Source organism: Pleurodeles waltl, chromosome 2_1 (assembly GCF_031143425.1).
Source record: "Pleurodeles waltl isolate 20211129_DDA chromosome 2_1, aPleWal1.hap1.20221129, whole genome shotgun sequence".
In the NCBI taxonomy this organism is placed as follows: domain Eukaryota; kingdom Metazoa; phylum Chordata; class Amphibia; order Caudata; family Salamandridae; genus Pleurodeles; species Pleurodeles waltl.
The window spans coordinates 545,352,384-545,372,788 of record NC_090438.1 but is presented as its reverse complement, the minus strand read 5'-3'; the positions used below and the strand labels follow the sequence as shown (position 1 = coordinate 545,372,788).

Genomic DNA, 20,405 nt, shown 5'->3' with positions numbered 1-20,405 from the left:
CTGATGACTGTGGCACTAAGTTGTGGGAAACTTGCTTTGGAAGCAACTGAGCTTAAATGGTTTGACAAACTGCTGGTGGTGTGTTGTAGCTGGGAGAAGGCAGTCAGTCACCGAAGTTTTTCAAAGGAACTAGGAAGCTGCAGGAATGCAGGCCCATTGTCATCTGAGTATTTATTAGTCAGTCCCTCCTTAGAGCCACTCAGGATGTCCAGGTCATGAGGGCTAATAGCCTAATCTTCATGATCTTTTCAATACACATGTTAGAAACTAAAATGGATTCCTTATGGTCACTGTCCAGTTCACACTGTCATTGAGCTCAAGGCCAAATGGAAGCTCCTGTAAAATCTGAAGCACCTGTATTATCGTCATTAGAGAGATGTTCTGAATATAAGATAACCTGGAGGCCAGAGGGCTCTGTGGAACAAGGAAAACAGTAGCTGTCAACAGAGAAATAGTCGTGATAAGATCAAGGAACATTAGAAAGTATGGTCCTATGTCAAGGTTATCATTGATGTGAAATTTCTTGTGGGGCTTTTATGTTAAACCTTCTTGGCCTGAATGATCTGAACAGTTTAAAAATAGGCCCTGGTGTTAGAAGGCATCTCATCCATGTAAACAAAGTTCTGGACCAGAAAATACTGCTGCCCTTTCTGCTGATGGTTGTGAAACAGACCCAAAAACACAGAGCTACAAAACAACAGAAGGTGAAAATGTAGACCTGAAGAGATGAGCAGAGGTAGAGGATTTGCTTCCTGTCATCTTGACTGTGGTAGATTTTATAAGCAGTTCGGTTTCTGTAGGGACTATGAGCTCTAAGCCACTACAACTCACTGGACATTGTTCAGGTCACATGATAAGGTGACTAGATTGCATATCATCCTCAATTGTTTTCAATGTTATTTGAGTTTATAAATACTACTGTTAACACAGACTACAGACAACTCCCAGACAAAATACAAGGAATATTAAAGCATGTGAATCTATTAAAGACCAAAATGCTTGAGAAAGGGTCATGACACTACATGATCACAAAACGTGCAACTTTTTATTACAGGAATGGCTACACAAGCATAAGTAGTCCCTACTGATATATAAAAATGCATATACAAAGGGCGTTTTGCAAATACTCACATTTTCGATAACCGGGCCGCAGGAAAACCGCTTTCAGAGACTTAAGAACTTTTAAGAAAACTGCTTTTTTGCCACTGTTACATTTCACAGTTACTCAGAGCATACAGATTACAGTTGTTCAATCTGGGAACTAGAGAGGCTGACTGATTTTGATAGCTTCTCAGTGCATTCAAGGGAGCAGCACTTAAGGTGTAGCACAATTCCATCACTTTGACCAAATTCCTAGACCTTCAATGTAGGAGGACCCAGAAGCAAAAGCATAAACCTGGTGTTAAGTGCTGTATATGTAGCAATAAAATCAGAAATAAAAGATAAGTCACTGAATAGGCTTTAGCACAAAAGAAGTTCACCTATCACTCAACCGATCCACCTCACATTCAAAACAACCACAAATTTCACAAGCCTGAGATGGACTTCAATTTGTCATTTCTTTTTTTATTGTGCCTAAAGAATAAACAACTACCTATAAAGTGTCAATAATTAAAGAAATCTAAGTTAACTTCATGGGGAAGGTCATATGTTCCTAGGATCCATTTCTAAGAATACACCTCTTTTGCCTATTATTGTCTGTAGTTTTGGGTCCAACAACAAGACCCATTTAATAAAGCTGGATGTGCACTAGCTCAGAGAGGCAGCCTCTGAGCAGACATTGGCGGTAAGAGCAATCCCTCTCCCATTGAGCCCTTATTGTCAAATAATGCCTCACTCTGGTCAGAGTTTCGGTTACCCATCTTTCTGTGTTTAATAAATGTGATCAAATGTTAATTAAGCAACTTACTTAAGAAGTTCATCTCTTTCCGTCTTGCGTGCAAAGACAATGTCGCTGCATTTGTTTTGGAACTTCACCAAGATTTCAGTCAGTTCATTGTAAAACTATTGGCAAAATGCAAAGAAAAAAAATGCTTTCAGATTCACCAATATAAAGTAACTTTTTTCTTATTCAACATCCGACAAAAAAGCTTTAACTATGTAAACAAGCAAAAGAATTAAAATTCTGAATCAGTGACAATAATTTTCGGAGTACAGTAACTAATGGGCCTGAAACGACAATGTTACTTACCCTGCAGGCATCTGTTCATAGCATAGGGCTGTAGATTAGCATGCTTAGCATACTCCTGCCATCTAGTGTTTAGGTTGGACCTTTACAAGTTGTTTTAATTCGTAGAAGTCTCGAGATATGGTGTGACTCCTCTTGGTGTATGGTGTGCATGGGTACAGACGCCTTGTTAGATAGATTTTCATGCACCGGGTGAGAGTAGGTATGGAATGTGAAATAAGCTAAGTTGTGTAAAACATAATTTGCATTGGAATTCAAAAAGCAAGAGATCTGAAAAAGACAGGCTTCCATGGAGGACGGCAGGCACACACGAATCTACAGCACTACATACCATGAACAGATGCATATACATTAGGTAGCATTTTTTGCATATGTGGCTGTAGATACACATGCTTAGCACAGTGCCCTCCAGAAGACGTGGCTAAGGTGTGGATGATACAGATGCCTGAAACAAGGTCCTTAACACCATCTGGCCCACCATGGCCTCACAGTAGTGCTTGGTAAACATGCACAATGTTGACAAGGTGCCTGCTTTACAAATATCTGCTAACAGGATGTTCCCAAGGAAGGCCATGCTCACTTCTTTCCTGTGGTGGAGTGCACCTTAAGTGGAGCAGGAAGAATCTTCTTTACTATGTGATAATAGATCTGAATACATTAGACCTGGTGTCTCCAACCAGTCGATCTCGAACTACCAGTAGCTCCCAGACACCATCAGAGCAGCTCACACCCTTGATTTCATTTTTAAATAAGCACAGGGTGAAGTTAAGGGGAGGTTGTGTTTAGTTTACATTACTGTTATCGGGCTGAAGACAGCAGGGCCTGATAGTGAGCAGTGCTCAATCAGATTTATGAGCAGGCAGGGGCAGAGAGTTGAAGAACTGAAGCACTGAGGTACTGAACCCTTAAATAAAAGTAATTGCCAACTGAATATTGGAGCCTAAGAACAAATGATGTTTATAAATGCTTTTAAATGGGAGAACATTAAAATGAAATGTCACTCTAATGATTACATTAACTTCATTTTAATTATTCTCATTTCAAAGTGTCATTTACAACAGCGGGCCTCTTACTCTCAGTGGCCAGTTGCCACTGTGCCATGTGTATAACTGAAAAATATATCAATGTTTTTTTTTTTTTTTTAATGGGAGAAATTTAAAGTGAAGAAGAATCTTACATATTATGAACATTTTTTAAGAACATTTTTCTGCACTTTAAATGTTTCCCATTTAAAAAATAAAAATGGTTGTATGTTTGGTTTATACATGTAACAGTGGCACATACGGCGAAAAGCATATCCTGTGCCAGAAGTACATACTACATAGGCTCTCAGTCACCCATACACATATAATCACATTCATACGCACACATGTTCATACATCCCCAGAGACCACTCACTGACACACGTGGCAGGCTTGTCAGTGCCCCTAGTCAAAGTATTTTGTTTTAACTATAATATCTGGCTCTGTGGACATTGTGCTTAAAGTCAACAAAGCTGGCATGGGGATGCCTGCTAACAATGCACAAGATGTTTAGCCTTCAGTAGTTCACAATGATTTTTTCACTACAGAAAAGGTTGGAGACTCCTGCATTACACTATCCACCAAGCTATGCCAGTCTTGGAGATGGGATGCCCTTTCTGAGGCTTTGCAAAGGGGACAAACAGTAGCCCGATTTACTGAAAGGCTTGATCCTGTCAGTTTAGTACACAACAGTTATTTTGACATCTAATTTGTGGATTGCTTTTTTCAGCAACAGTCTGGTTGTGGGAATAAGACTGGGAGCACTATGGTTTGGTTGTGGTGTAAGGGAGATAGCCATCTTAGGGAGGAATGTAGGAATAATTCTATGAACAACCCAGTCCTTGTGGACCTGGGTAAAGAGTGAGTGCTTCCAGTTTGCAAATGCAGCTTAAGCAATGTAATGGGAACTAATAAAGCCACATTCCAAGACAGGAACTTAAGGGGGGATTAATTAATAGTTCAAACCGTGATCCTATTAACCTAGTGAGGGTACACTGACATTCCACATGGGATTAGGAGACATTCTAAGGGGTACCATCCCTTTGGGGCCTTAAACGAAGGCCTTAATACTGGAAATTTTGATGTGGGACAGCCACAGCTAAAAGAAGGGGAATACATGTGTAAGCAAGGCATGTTTTCTACAACAGCCCAAGGCAGACAATGATTTCTTTGACAGCAGATGTCAGCAGGTCCAGTTGCTTGGAAGTGCAGGAGTGAAGACATCTTTTTCCTTTTACCTGTAACAAACCTGCATTTAGAGCTGTTTCGCTCCTTATTGAGATGGACATCTATTACTGAAGGAAGTTGGAGATATCTAAATTCTAGAACTTTCGGTGCCAAATTGTATGGTTAAGGTGTTCAAGATGTGGATGTCTCAATCAACCTGTCTGTGTGTGAGAATGTCAGGCCTAAGCAAGCCACATGTTGGGGTTGACATACATTTCTAAGAAGGTGGAGTACTAGGGCTGTTTAGCCACGTTTGAGGCTACTAGAATGATAGCTAGTGATATTGTAGTGAGTTTCCTGACTACAAAGGGAACCAGTGGGAAAGGATTAAAAGCGTAGGCAAACATTCCTGGCTAGTTCATCCATGGTGCATTGCCCAAGGACAGTAGGTGTGGGTAGCTGGTGGCGCAGCTTGGGCATTTTGCATTTTCTGGGATGGCAAACAGGTCTGTCTGTGGGGCCCCTCAATGCTGGAAGTATGTTTGAAGAACTTGGGGGTAGAGTTCCAACTCATGAACTGGTTGACATGTCCTGTGAGCAGAACCTCAAAGTTGTGTTTTTCCCCCAGGAAATACTCCTACATGTGGTGAATATTGTGGTGGAGTGCCTAATGCCAATCCCGCTGTGATAAAGCTGAGAGCTGCCCTGCTTCTGTCGTACTACACTGTATTGATAAGGACCACTTTGCCCCAAATTATTTGAAAAAAAGGCTATCAGAGCTCCGTAATTGAGTAGCAGTTCCAAGCAGTTAATGTGGCAACCCTGTTGCTGAGCGGGCCACATTCTTTGGATAGTTCATGGTGTAGAGATGCATGCCCCAGTTTATGAGAGTTTTTTGTTGCAATGGTCACATGGAGTACTGTCTCCTCAAGGCCTACCTTGCACTAAGTTCTTGCCGCTCCACGACTGCAAAGAGTAGTGCATTTTGGTCTATACCAAGACTAGATCTACTCAGTGACCCACTGAGCCACAAGGAATTCTTGAATGAGGCACATATGAAGCCTTGCATGAGGAACAATGGCTAAACAGGAGGCCATCATTCTTAAGAGGCGCATAACAGTCTGTATTTTGAGATGATGATTCAGCTGAAAAAGAGGAAGCAGAAGCTGATAAGTACTGACTCAGATGACTGTGGTAAGCTTTCTCTGTGACTGCGTCCAAGACCCTTGGAAGGGCTGGATTGTAAGAGGCTGCAGTGGGACATGGTTGCCTTTATGGTAAAGCACAGGCTATGGAGCAGAGACACCACTGTTCTACTGTAGGCTAGACATTACAGCTTAGTGTTGCTCTTGATCAAGCAACTGCTGAGGTAGAGAAAGACGTAAATACCCTCCCTTTGCAAAGGTGCAACCATCATTGCTAGGCACTTTGTAAACCCCTTTGGAGCCATGTGACACCTGAAAGGAAATACTTCAACTTGGTAGATTTCAGCACTTACCACAAAGGCAACGTACTGCTGATGTGAAAGATGGACGGGGATGTGGAAAATAGGCATCCTTGAGGCAGAGCGTCATCATAGAATCACTCTGTTGAAAGGGGGGGGTGACATCCAGGGAAGTTGTCATGAAATGCTAAAATGTTCTGATGGGATGTAACAATTGAGGGTTTGCATGTATTTCAGGGCAATAGTTGTGGTGGACTACATCTAGGACCCAACTGTTGGACATGATTTCCAATCAAGTGAGAGAGGAAGTCGCATAGATGAGGATGAGAAGAATGATGATGAGGGGGGGAATGAGGACTACGATGATGAGGAAGAGAATGAGGTGGAGGAGCATGAGGTGGAGGAGCATGAGGAGGAGGAGCATGAGGAGGAGGAGCATGAGGAGGAGGAGAAGGGTGAGTAGGAGGATGAGGAGGAGGAGGATGATGATGAGGAGGATGATGAGGTGGAGGATGAGGAGGTGGAGGATGAGGAGGTGGAGGATGAGGAGGTGGAGGATGAGGAGGTGGAGGAAGATGATGAGGATCAGGAGGAAGATGATGAGAGCGAGGGTGATGAGGGGGAGAATGACGGTTGATGATGAGGGGGAGGATGATGGATGATGAGGGGGAGGATGATAATGAGAGGGAAGATTATGGTGAGGAGAAGGGGGAGGATGATGAGGGGGAGGGTGATTGTGATGTGGAGGATGAGGAAGATGAGTAGGAGGAGGAGTAGGAGGAGGAGGAGGAGGAGGATGCGGAGGAGGAGGATGCGGAGGAGGAGGATGCGGAGGAGGAGGATGCGGAGGAGGAGGAGGAGGAGGAGGAGGAGGAGGAGAAGGAGAAGGATGCGGAGGAGGAGGATGAGGAGGAGAAGAAGGAGGGGAAGGGGGGAAGGGGGGGAGAAGGAGGCGGATGATGATAAGGAGGATGAGGAGGACGAAGATCAGGAGGAAGATGATGAAGATCATGATGATGAGGAAGAGGATGATGAAGAGGAGGAGGAGGATGAGGGGAAGGAGGAGGAGGATGAGGGGAAGGAGGAGGAGGATGAGGGGAAGGAGGGGGAGGATGATGGTGCGGGGGAGGATGATGGTGCGGGGGAGGATGATGGTGCGGGGGAGGATGATGGTGTGGGGGAGGATGATGGTGTGGGGGAGGATGATGGTGTGGGGGAGGATGATGGTGTGGGGGAGGATGATGGTGTGGGGGAGGATGATGGTGTGGGGGAGGATGATGAGGGGGAGGATGATGGTTGAGGATGAGGGGAAGGATGATAATGAGAGGGAAGATTATGATTAGGAGAAAGGGAGGAGGATGATAAGGGAGGGGATGACCGGGTGGATGAGGAGCGGGAGGATGATGAGGGGGAGGATGATGAAGAGGAGGAGGAGGAAGAGGATGAGGGGGAGGTTGATTAGGGGGAGGATGATGAAGAGGGGGGGATGATGAAGAGGGGGGGATGATGAAGAGGGGGGGATGATGAAGAGGGGGGGATGATGAAGAGGGGGGGATGATGAGGGGGAGGAGGATGATGAGGGGGAGGATGATGAAGGGGGGGATGAGGAGGAGGACTAGGAGGAGGAGGATGACTAGGAGGAGGAGGAGGGTGATGAGGAGGAAGAGGATAAAGAAGATGAGGAGGGGACGGAAGGGGATGATGAGGGGAAGAAAGGGGATGATGAGGGTGAGGATGAGGTGGAGGAAAAGGATCGATGAGGAGGAGAGTGGGAGGATGAAGAGGATGATAATGATGAAGAGGATGATAATGATGAGGAGGAAGATGATGACGAGGAGGATTAGGATGATGAAGATAAGGAGGAGGAGGAAGAGAATGAGGAGGTGGATAAGGAGGAGATGGATGAGGAGGAGGATGAGGAGAAGGAGAATGAGGAGGATAAGAAGGATGATGATAAGGAGGAGGTTGAGGATAAGGAGGATGAGGAGGAGGAGGAGGATGAGGAGTAAGAAGAGGAGGAGGAGGAAGAAGATGATGAGGAGGAAGAAGATGATAAGGATGATGATGATGAGGATGATTGAGATGAGGGGGAGTATGATGATGGGGAGGAGGAGGAGGAGAATGAGGAGGGGGAAGGAGATTATGGAGGTGGGGATGATGAGGTGGAGGAAAAGAATGGATGAGGAGGGGGAGTAGGAGAATGAAGAGGATGATAATGAGGAGGAGGAGGATGATGAGGATGAGAAGGATTAGGATGATGAGGATAAGGAGGATGAGAAGGAGGAGGCAGAGGAGGATGAGAAAGATGAGGATGATAATAAGGAGGATGATAATGAGGATGATAATAAGGAGGATGATGATGAGGAGGAGGCAGAGTAGGAAGAGGAGGAGGCAGAGTAGGAAGAGGAGGAGAAAAAGGAGGATGAGGATCATGATGAGAAGGAGGATGATGAAGAGGACGATGAAGAGGGGGAAGGACGATGAAGAGGGGGAAGGACGATGAAGAGGGGGAAGGACGGTGAAAAGGGGGAAGGACGGTGAAAAGGGGGGAGGACGGTGAAAAGGGGGGAGGACGGTGAAAAGGGGGGAGGACGGTGAAAAGGGGGGAGGACGGTGAAAAGGGGGGAGGACGGTGAAAAGGGGGAGGATGGTGATGAGGAGGGGGAGGATGGTGATGAGGAGGGGGAGGATGGTGATGAGGAGGGGGAGGATGGTGATGAGGAGAAGGGGGAGGATGGTGATGAGGAGAAGGGGGAGGATGATGAGGAGAAGGGGGAGGATGATGAGGAGAAGGGGGAGGATGATGAGGAGAAGGGGGAGGATGATGAGGAGAAGGGGGAGGATGATGAGGAGGAAGGGGGAGGATGATGAGGAGGAAGGGGGATGATGATGAGGAGAAGATGATGATGAGGAGGGGAGGATGATGAGGAGGGGAGGATGATGAGGAGAAGGGGAGGATGATGAGGGGGGAGGATGATGATGGGGGAGGATGATGATGGGGGAGGATGATGATGGGGGAGGATGATGGTGAGGAGGGGAAGTATGATGGTGAGGAGGAGGGGAGTATGATGAGGGGGAGGATGATGAGGAGGGTGATGACGATGAGGAAGAAGATCAGGAGGAAGATGATGAGGATCATGATGAGGAAGAGGATGATGATGAGGAGGGGGAAGAGGATGGTGTGGGGGAGGGGGAAGATGATGGTGTGGGGGAGGATGATGATGTGGGGGAGGATGATGATGAGTGGGAGGATGATGATGAGTGGGAGGATGATGATGAGTGGGAGGATGATGAGGGGGAGGATGAGGGGAAAAAGGATGGATGATGGTGAGGGCGAGGATTATAATGAGAGGGAAGATTATGATAAGGAGAAAGGGAGGATGATGATGCAGGAGGGGATTAGGAGTGGGAGGATGAGGAGCGGGAGGATGATGATGAGGGCGAGGATGATGAGGGGGAGAATGATGATATGATGAGGAGGAGGGTGATTGTGATGTGGAGGAGGAGGAGGAGGAGGGGGGAGGGGGTTATCAGGAGGAGGGGGTGATGAGGAGGAGGAAGATGAGGGGGATGATGAGGAGGAGGAAGATGATGAGGGGAGGCTGATGAAGAGGGGGATGATGAGGGGGAGGATGAGGAGGAGGAGGGTGAGGGTGATGAGGAGGAGGATGACTAGGAGGAAGAGGGTGAGGGTGATGAGGAGCAGGATGAGGAAGATGATAAGGGGAAGGAAGGGGAGGATGAGGTGGAGGAAAAGGATCGATGAGGAGGAGAGTGGGAGGATGATAATGAGGATTAGGATGATGAGGATAAGGATGAGGAGGAAGAGAAGGAGGAGGAGAAGGATAAGGAGGAGGGGGAGGAGGGGGAGGAGGATAAGGAAGATGAGGAGGAGGAGAATGAGGAGGTGGAGGATAAGAAGGATGATAAGGAGGAGGATGAGGAGGAGGAGGAGGAGAAGGACGAGGAGGACGACAAGGAGGAAGAAGAGGAGGAGGAAGAAGATGATGAGGATGATGAGGATGATTGAGATGAGGGGGAGTATGATGATGGGAACGAGGATGAGGAGGAGGAGGAGGGGGAAGTAGATGATGAGGGTGGGGATGATGAGGAGGAGGAAAAGAATGGATGAGGAGTAGGAGAATGAAGAGGATGATAATGATGAGGAGGAGGAGGATGACGAGGATAAGAAGGATTAGGATGATGAGGATAAGGAGGATGAGGAGGAGGAGGCAAAGGAGGATGAGAAAGATGAGGATGATAATAAGGAGGATGATAATGAGGAGGATAAGAAGGATGATGATGAGGAGGAGGCAGAGTAGGATGAGGAGGAGAAAAAGGAGAATGAGGATGATGAGGAAGATGATGAGGATGAGGATGATGATCATGAGGAGCCGGATGATGATGAGGGGAAGGACGATGTCGAGGGGAAGGATGATGATGAGGGGGAGGAGGATGATGATGAGAGGGAGGAGGATGATGAAGTGGTGGGGGAGGATGATGATGGTGATGAGGAGGGGGAGGATGATGAGGAGAAGAGGGAGGATGAGGAGGGGGAGGATGATGAGGAGGAGTGGGAGGATGATGGTGAGGAGGAGGGGGAGGATGATGAGGGGGAGGATGATGAGGGGAGGGTGATGAGGATGAAGATGAGAAGGATGATTATGAGGAGGAGGAGGATGATGATGAGAATGAGTGGGAGGGTGAGGAGGGTGGGAAGGATGATGAGGGGGATGAGGAAGATGAGGTGGAGGAAGGGGGGAGGAGGATAAAAATGAATATGATGAACATCTTGATGATGAGGCGGATGAGGAGGAAGAGGCGGATGAGGACGAAGAGGCGGATGAGGAGGAAGAGGCGGAAGAGGAGGGTGAGAAGGAGGAAAATGAGGAGGAGGATGATGATGATGGGGAGGAGGATGATGATGAAGAGGAGGATGATGAAGGGGAGGAGGATGATGATGAGGGGGAGGAGGATGATGATGATGAGGGGGAGGAGGATGATGGGGAGATGGAGGGGGAGGAGAAGGATGATGGTGTGGGGAGGATGATGAGGAGAAGGGGGAGGAGAAGGATGATGGTGTGGGGGAGGATGATGAGGAGAAGGGGGAGGATGATGAGGAGAAGGGGGAGGATGATGAGGAGAAGGGGGAGGATGATGAGGAGGAGGGGGAGGATGATGATGAGGGGGGGATGATGATGTGATGAGGGAGAGGATGATGAGAAGGGGGAGGATGATGGTGAGGAGGGGGGAGTATGATGGTGAGGAGGAGGGGAGTATGATGAGGAGGGTAATGAGGATGAAGATGATGAGTATGATTATGAGGAGGATGACGAGGATGAAGATCAGGAGGAAGATGATGAGGATGATGATGAGGAAGAGGATGATGAGGAGGGGGAAGAGGATAGTGTAGGGGAGGGGGAAGATGATGGTGTGGGGAGGATGATGATGAGTGGGAGGATGAGGGGAAAAAGGATGGATGATGGCGAGGGGGAGGGTGATAATGAGAGAGAAGATTATGATAAGGAGAAAGGGAGGATAATGATGAGGGAGGGGATTAGGAGCGGGAGGATGAAGAGCGGGAGGATGATTATGAGGACGAGGATGATGAGGGGGAGGATGATTATGAGGAGGAGGAGGGTGATTGTGATGTGGAGGAGGAGGGTGATTGTGATGTGGAGGAGGAGGAGGGGGAGGGGGAGGGGGTGACAAGGGGGAGGGGGTAATGAGGCGGAGGAAGATGATGAGGGGGTGATGAGGAGGAGGAAGATGATGAGGGGGATGATGAGGAGGAGGAAGATGATGAGGGGAGGTTGATGAGGGGGAGGATGAGGGGGGGGAGGGTGAGGGTGATGAGGAGGAGGATGAGGAAGATGATGAGGGGAAGGAAGGGGATGATGAGGTGGAGGAATAGGATCGATGAGGAGGAGAGTGGGAGGATGAGGAGGAGGATTATGAGGAGGGTTAGGATGATGAGGATAAGGAGGAGGAGGAAGAGAAGGAGGAGGAGAAGCATGAGGAGGAGGGGGAGGAGGATAAGGAAGATGAGGAGGAGGAGGATAAGAAGGATGATGATAAGGAGGAGGAGGAGGATAAGGAGGATGAGGAGGAGGAGGAGAAGGACGAGGAGGAAGAAGAGGAGGAGGAGGAAGATAAGGATGATGATGAGGATGACAGATGAGGGGGAGTATGATGATGGGAAGGAGGAGGAGGAGGTGAATGAGGAGGGGGAAGGAGATGATGAGGGTGGGGATGATGAGGAGGAGGAAAAGAATGGATGAGGAGGAGGAAAAGAATGGATGAGGAGGGGGAGTAGGAGAATGAAGAGGATGATAATGATGAGGAGGAGGATAACGAGGATGAGAAGGATTAGGATGATGAGGATAAGGAGGATGAGGAGGATGATGAGAAAAATGAGGATGATAATAAGGAGGATGATAATGAGGAGGATGATAATGAGGAGGAGGATAAGAAGGATGATGACGAGGAGGAGGATAAGAAGGATGATGACGAGGAGGAGGCAGAGTAGGATGAGGAGGAGAAAAAGGAGGATGAGGAAGATGATGAGGATCATGAGGAGGAGGAGGATGATGAGGGGAAGGACGATGTCGAGGGGAAGGATGATGATGAGGGGGAGGATGATGATGAGGGGGAGGATGATGATGAGGGGGAGGATGATGATGATGAAGGGTCGGATGATGATAAAGGGGTGGGGGAGGATGATGATGGTGATGAGGGTGAGGATGATGAGGAGAAGGGGGAGGATGAAGAGGAGGAAGGGGAGGATAATAAGGAGGGGGAGGATGACGGTGAGGAGGAGGGGGAGGATGATGAGGGGGAGGATGAGGACGAGGAGGGTAATGAGGATGAAGATGAGGAGGATGATTATGAGGAGGAGGAGGAAGATGATGAGAATGAGTGGGAGGGTGAGGCGGGTGGGAAGGATGATGAGGGGATGAGGAAGATGAGGTGGAGGAAGAGGGGGAGGAGGATAAAAATGAATATGATGAACATCTTGATGATGAGGCGGAGGAAGAGGCGGATGAGGAGCAAGAGGTGGATGAGGAGGGTGAGAAAGAGGAAAATGAGGAGGAGGAAGAGGAGGAGGAAGATGATGAGGGTGATGAAGAGGAGGATGATGAGGGGAAGGACGATGTCGAGGGGAAGGATGATGAAGAGGAGGAGGATGATGATGAAGGGGAGGAGGATGATGAAGGGGAGGAGGATGATGATGAAGGGGAGGGGGATGATGATGAAGGGGAGGAGGATGATGAAGGGGAGGAGGATGATGAGGGGGAGGGGGAGGAGGAGGATGAGGGGGAGGAGGAGGATGGGGAGATGGAGAGGGAGGAGAAGGATGATGGTGTGGGGGAGGAGGAAGGAGGGCGTGATAATGAGGGGGAGGATGATGAGGGGGGATGATGAGGAGGAGGGTGAGCAGGAGGATGATGAGGAGAATGAAGTGGATGATACTGAGGAGGCTGATAAGGGAAGGAGGTTGATGAGGAGGAGAAGGATGAGGAAGAGGAGGATAAGGAAGAGGAGGATGATGAGGAAGAGAGGAATGAGGAGGAGGAAGAGAAGAATGAGGAGGAGGAAACGAAGGAAGAGGATGAGGAGGAGGATCATGATAAGAGGAGGATGATGAGGGGGAGGATGAGGAGGATGAAGGGGAGGAGGAGGATGAGGGGGGGGCGGGGAGGAGAAGGATGATGGGGTAGAGGAGGATGATGAGGGGGAGGATGATGACAAGGTGGGGCAGGATGATATGTGGGGGAGGAGGATGATGATGAGAAGGAGGGGGATGAAGGGGAAGATAAAGAGGGGAAGGATTTTGAGGGGAAGGGTTTTGAGGGGGAGGATGATGACTGATGATGAGGGGGAGGATGATGAGGGTGAGGGGGAGGATGAGGGGGAGGATGAGCATGGTGAGGAGGAGGAGGATGATAAGGAGGGGAGGTGGGTGGGGAAGATGATAATGAGGAGGGGGAGGATGATGAAGATGATTAGGACAATGAAGATGAGGAGGATGAGGAAGACGAGAAGGAACATGATGGGGATGAGGAGGAGGATGATGAGGGGGAAGGTGATGAGGGGGAAGAGGATGATGAGAGCATGAAGAAGATGATGATGAGGAAGATGACGGGGAGGGGGAGGATGAAGGGGAGGATGATTATGATGAGGGAGAGTGGGCATGATGAGGGAGGAAGGGGGTGATGAGGGAGAGGATAATGAAGAGGTGGAAAAGGATGGATGAGGAGGGGGAGTAGGATGGTAAAGAGGATAATAAGGAGGAGGATGATGACGAGAAGGATTAGGATGATGAGGATAAGGAGGAAGAGGAGGAGGAAGAGGAGGGGGAGGGTAAGGAGGGGGAGGGTAAGGAGGGGAAGGGTAAGGAGGAGGGGGAGGGTGATGAGGATAAGGAATAGAAGGATGTTGAGGAAGATGAGGAGAAGGATGAGTGACATGAGGAGGATGATGAGGGGAAAAGGGGAAAGATGATGACTGAGATGAGGAGGATGAGGATGATGGGGGAAGAAAAGGATGAATGAGGATGAGGAGGGGGAGTAGGAGGATGAAGAGGATGATAATGAGGATTATGAGGATGATGATAAGGAGGATTATGATGATGAGGATAAAGAGGAGGAGGACGAGGCCGAGGGAGATGAGGATGATAATGAGGAGGAGGAGGATAAGAAGGATAATGAGGATGAGGATAAGGAGGGTGAGGAGAAGGAATAGGAGGAGGAGGAGGGGCGGATAATGATGAGGAGGAGGGGCGGATAATGATGAGGGGGAGGATGATGATGCCTGAGATGAGGAGGATTAGGATGATGAGGTGCTCCCACCTTTGAACGGGAGGTTTAGGAGATGTTGCTGGACTTGAACCCAGCGATAGGGAGCCAGACATGGCGTCCAAGTTTGTTGCTGGTATTGATTTGTCTAAAGGCTGTGTCTGCGCTATATGGAATATACAACAGATGCTAGTGTTGGAGATGTCCTTGCCAAGGACACTATCTCTTCCTCACACTTTTTGTACTGCGCCATATGGTGCTTAAGGAACTTCTGCATCTCCTCCAACCATGCCCTATTTTACCATGACCGGCATGTCACCAAACTGGCTATCCGGCAATGGTTCACTGCTCAAACTGCCACCATCTTGCCCGATGCATCTATCTTTTTGCTCTTCTTATCTGCAGAAGGAGCATCGGAGGTAACTTGATGGCTCAGTCGGAGGCACACTTGCAGGCATTGCGAACTACAACTTATGCTCAGTCACTAGGTGAGGGTTTGTATTTCTTTTCGACCCTCAAAGCGACTACCCTTGCCCGGCTAGACGAAGCAGATTTTAACATGCCCTCTATGCATCTTCAGAGGAAACTAATTCTCCTCCTAGGAGATATGCATGTCAACCTTGTGAAAGGCTGCAGCCCTCTGGATGACCTCATGATAGGCCAGGCTGTGGTTTAATCAGAAGGCTCCGAGACCCTGACTGGGTAATATTTGACATTAGGGTCACCAGAGGTTCCACGTAGCAGTCTTCCCAGGGCTCGTCAATGGGGCGTTCGCCTGGCTGCTAGTCATAAACGACAAACAGGCCATAAGGGCTACCTGGCTTGGAATATGAAAGAGGGGACCCTTATGTTGGAGGCCTGTTGAGGGAGATGGGCATAGTGGATGTCGGGGTTGAGGTGGGCTGTGAGGCTCAGAAAGAGGACTGTCGGCTCTGTCTCTGCCTTTCTTTAGTGCTGGCTCAGGACAGGCCATAAGGGCTACCTGGCTTGGAATATGAAAGAGGGGACCCCTCTGGTGGAGGCCTGTTGAGGGAGATGGGCATGGTGGATATCAGGGTGGAGGTGGGCTGTGAGGCTCAGAAAGAGGACTGTCGGCTCTGTCTCTGCCTTTCTTTAGTGCTGGCTCAGGAGAAGGCCTGGAAGAACGAGCCCCTACTCACAGCAAATAATGGAAGTGGTTTCACTGTGATTTTGCCTGTAACTGGGTGGGACTTTTGCTTGTTGTCTAGTTCCAGTTGGAGCCCTTCCATGATCAGGCCTCAACGTCATTGTTTCAAGGCATCAATCAAAATTTAAAAGTCCACTTCACCCCCAGCTTAAGCGTCAAGCGTTTTTTAAAAATAATTTGAGGCAGGTTTTGGCATTGATGGGGACAGTGCAGAAGAAGCCTTTGGTGTCAGCTTTGGATGGGCCCTGTGGTGTTCGATGCCCTTGGAGCAGCTCAGGCTAAATGGCTGCTGAGGATTGACGCCCTTGCTGGAGGCTTGGCTGCTCCATAGCTTTATACCAGTGCCGACTGGAGCACACAGGGCTTGTTTTCTCTCAACTAGTGCTCTACCCTGGCCTTGGACTACTTTTGAAGCTGCGGCTTGGTGACATGGGCCTGAGGGGCTGAAGGTATACTCAAAGCTATTGGCATAGTCCATATGACTCACTCAACGACAGTGTCTGTGGACGGGATGTCGGTAGTGCAGCTGGGACACAGAAGGGTGGTTTTTTTTCCTATTCCTCGGTGCAGAGGGGATCTTCTTTGCCAAAAATGTCTGCTGATGCATAGTACTGTGTTGTTCACTTCGATACCTGTGGGTCTTCTTGGAATGGAAGGCAAGGCATGACAGACAGGTGGTGTTCCTTGTGGTCAGGAGACAGGCACAGATTGCACAACTTGTGATGGTCTGCCCAGGGATACTTTGAGTGACAGCGACAGCAGTTCTGGAAGGGTGTCTGTTTCATCACTCAAGCAGCATTCTCTGGAGAGGAAGGGCTGGGGGTACTCAGACCCTGAAGGGTGGAAATACCTCAATACCTTTAAACTTGCCACAGGTATTCCCATGTCACAGAGACAAAGGTATCAGAGCTTGGCCAAAGCCAATGCAATGGAAGTCAAAGGTAACTGAATGGGGAATATGAAAAATGTGTTCAGGACACGACAAATTCTGAGCCTATTTGGTGCACATTCTAACCCGATTGCTGAAGAAAGCAACCTACTATGGAGTTGGTGACCATGCACAATGTACACCAGGAAGAGGTGTCACACCACAGTTAATGAGTGGAGACTTCTTAGAACAAAAGCAACTTGCAAAGGTCGAGCCTAAACTAGATGACACTCCTAGATGACAGGCGTGTACGAAGCATGTGCATATACAGCCACACAACCTACAAACATTACGCGTTATTGACTTATTAACAATTATGTGGTGAGTCAGCCAAAGAGGATTAGAAATTTTGACCCATGAGACAAAGAAAGGGGCAGCAAGTGTATTAACCTGCTTACATACTCTACCAGCTTGGCAATTTTGCACAGTATTTAAATATTACTAATTTTCAGCTCTTTAATCTCTAAAACAGCGTAAGTAGACATAGAAAGCCCAATATTTCAATCAAAAAGTAGACAAATACAAATTGTGCTCAGAAATACAGACATTGCAAAGTAGCACTACATGCTACGTGCACAATACAGGCCTGATTTATCTCTTAGTGGTAAGGATACTCTGTCACAACAAAAGACAGCATATCCTTACCACCAAGATGATGGTCTGTCTGAATGATTTAAATGCGGACGGACCATTGTTTGGCCATGGTGAAGACTACTCAGTCTCCACCATGGCCAAACTTCTCAGTCCGCCCTTACTCCATTGGACAACTGGAGAATTCTCTACATGTCTACCCATCTAATTTAGATGGGTGGACATATAGCTGTTCATCACCTCAAAACAAACACTGCCGGTAAGTGGCAATAAAACTAAAAATGCCAGTCACCAGGGATTTTCTTTTAAAAAATAAAAAATAATAATTTTCACGGATGGCTTTGTGATGTTAACGGGGAGGTGCATCAAACTTAAAAGAGTATTTACAGGAACTGTTTCGGTTGTTCCCTCTAATGCTTTAGAAATAATCAACAGGTTGGTGGTCATTTTTTAATTTTGGGGGTAGGAAGTCTGTCAGGGCAACAGAGTTATATACTACATTGTCCTTACGTTGTTACCCGGACCGCCAATAAAAAAAAAAAATCAGGCCACAAATCTGAATTAAATCGACTGTATTGAAGAAAAATATACACTGGTTGCAGAGCAAAAGCATGTTTTAAGCTGACACTGCTCTTCGGTTCTCATATCGATCCAAAACTGAAGTTGAAGAAAAAGTTGAAAGCGTGTTCATACGGAACTGTGAGCTTGGCCAGGAATTCTTTAGGCTTGGCTTACAAACAGCTTTAGCGGTCTCTCATCAGCCTAGTGTTTTCCAATTAGTTTTTTTATATATTGGTAAATATAGTACATATACAAACAGGCTTTGCTTTCGGCCAGCCATCTTTACTTCTTTATCTAATAGTCTGTTTAAGTGTCATTCACATTTTTTTCCACCCACCAGTCACACACCATTGGACAATTGGTCATCCCAATCAGTGCTTAATTTGTAAAATAAATACATAAATAAAATGTAAAAAAATTAAATAAAATAGGTTCCACAGCCCACATCAGGAGGCCACCACAGCTTCCACCACCCACTACACCAGACATCACTGACAATGACAGTACCAACACATCTAGGTTTTATTGGGAGCAAGTCTCCGAGAGGAATATCAGCTGACTTTTAGACTAGTTGTGGATCTTCACAAATGTATTATTACTAATGCTCGAGTGACAGTTTGGGAGCACAAATGGAAGTGATATTGGACATGAGCAGCACAAAGAGCTAGAACATACCTTTGAAAGACCAATATCTGGGAATAAACTGATGAAGATATACATGCATGCCCTTTTCCACTTATTTCTACAGGTAAATGTCACATTCCACAATATCACAAGGGTTAGATCTTTCACATATTTTGCTTCATTGTGCAGGTAAACGTGTTTCATTAAGTACAGACTTTTTAAAACCTTCCAAAAAAACCAAACCTTTGTGCCTTCTCTCAAATTAGCAACCAGTTCCACAAAGTTGTCGTACGCTGACGCCAAGGTTTTCAACATTTCTTCTCTTAAATTTGCTTCACTGTTTGACTGCTTCATCTTTGAGAATTCTTGATGAGATACCTAGACAGAAAAGAACGTTAGTAGTACAGCTGAACAATACTTCAGCTATATAACCAGAGCTTATGAAAGATACAAAATATCAGAGTAGTTACATTTCAGCAACAGTTTTGAATTCAGCCATTCAGAAGTCAGGAGTTGGTAATCCACTACAATAAACTAATTCTAAGAGGGCACAGCACTGCATGCTTTATACTTGCTCTAGGCAGTTATCAAGTGCAGAATAATATCTGAATTTATATTTAATAAAAAGATGTTTTCAATTTAGGTTAGAGAAATATTTTCCAGTATTTCTCTACTAGGAGTAAAAGATTTTACCCTGGATATCATCAGGAACTCCTTTCTTTCTGACTGCAGGTTGCCTCTATGCCAACTTTTAGATCAGATTTTTAGGATCTTGCCTGTGGTGTTCCTCAGGAGTCGGTCTTGAGTCTTAATTTTGCTAACATCCACAGAGTCCCCTTGGCTACTCTGAGTCCACCCTTTCTGCATCAGTATTTATGGCTATGTTGAGAACCCCTAGCTAATTAGCCGGCTGAAGAGAAACTGCACAGCCCTTCAGAATGAAATTAAGGAATGCATGAGATGCAGTGCTTAACGGATAGACTCCTCCTCCTTACACTTGAACTTTGTCCAAACCGAGCTCATTACTTTTAGAAATCTTCCCTGCCCATGGAATGACTCCTGATTGCCGTCTTTTTAGGTGCAAACACACAATTCAATAACTCCTACACTATCCCTACAATATGCATGATGGCTGGCCATTGCAAGGTTAAAGACAAATTGGCAAAAGACCATCACTGGCTTGAAGCGAAACTCAAAGAGCACATGTCCATCTCACAAGAAGCATTTGGTACATCCCAACCTCACAATAAGTCTGCAGCTTGTTTTTTTGCTGGCAGGAACTAAGCAAGAAATCAGGATAAAGAAACAGGAAGTTGTTGGGGTTTGCAAAGAAAGTAGTGAATAGATGAATTCAATGGAGCTAAATCTCCGAGACTAAACACAGGGAAGAAGGTGTGGAAGTGCAAAAACATTTGCATCTAAAACATATATTTTTTTTTTTTTTGAAGGAGTCAAATGCTGTTAGGTTTATAGTATAACTCCTGCAACTGGTCCCAGATCTCCCAAAATATGCACAATTCCATGTCTTCCGGGCTCAGAAGATGTTAGTTTCCGCAGAAATAAGACTACACTATGGACTATAGACAACCACAATCGAAAAGCAATATACTCACTTTTGTGAGATCAGATCCCAACTGAAGACAAGAACTCCAAATTCCTTTCCTGGAGAAACTGTGTATCTCTAATCAGGGAGTATAAGGATTTTCATAACATTTTATAAGTAGTGCCACCTTTTGTAATCCTCTGTATTCCTAAGCCAAAACAAAAACTAACTAAGAATATTTGATTATGACATCTTGTTCAGGAATTTAGGGAAGAGAATTGCAAAAGATGGAAAACAGATGATTGTCTATGGCCATTTGAAGTACTGTTCAATCCAGACTAACTGCATGAGACAAAGGATCAACCATCTAT

The 20,405-nt window shown here is 46.9% G+C and overlaps 1 protein-coding gene across 2 annotated transcripts in view; it reads right to left on the bottom strand.

Annotated features, from left to right (window-relative positions):
* The window catches only part of PDCD6IP (programmed cell death 6 interacting protein), a 322,785-nt gene that overhangs the window by 108,510 nt on the left and 193,870 nt on the right, over positions 1-20,405 (bottom strand). For both annotated transcript variants that reach the window (XM_069214865.1, XM_069214874.1), the window contains exons 14-15: positions 18,735-18,869; positions 1,910-2,004 (exon numbers count right to left, since the gene is read on the bottom strand). In XM_069214865.1, coding sequence (XP_069070966.1) covers positions 1,910-2,004; positions 18,735-18,869 — 230 coding nt within the window. The remainder of the gene's footprint in view (positions 1-1,909; positions 2,005-18,734; positions 18,870-20,405) is intronic.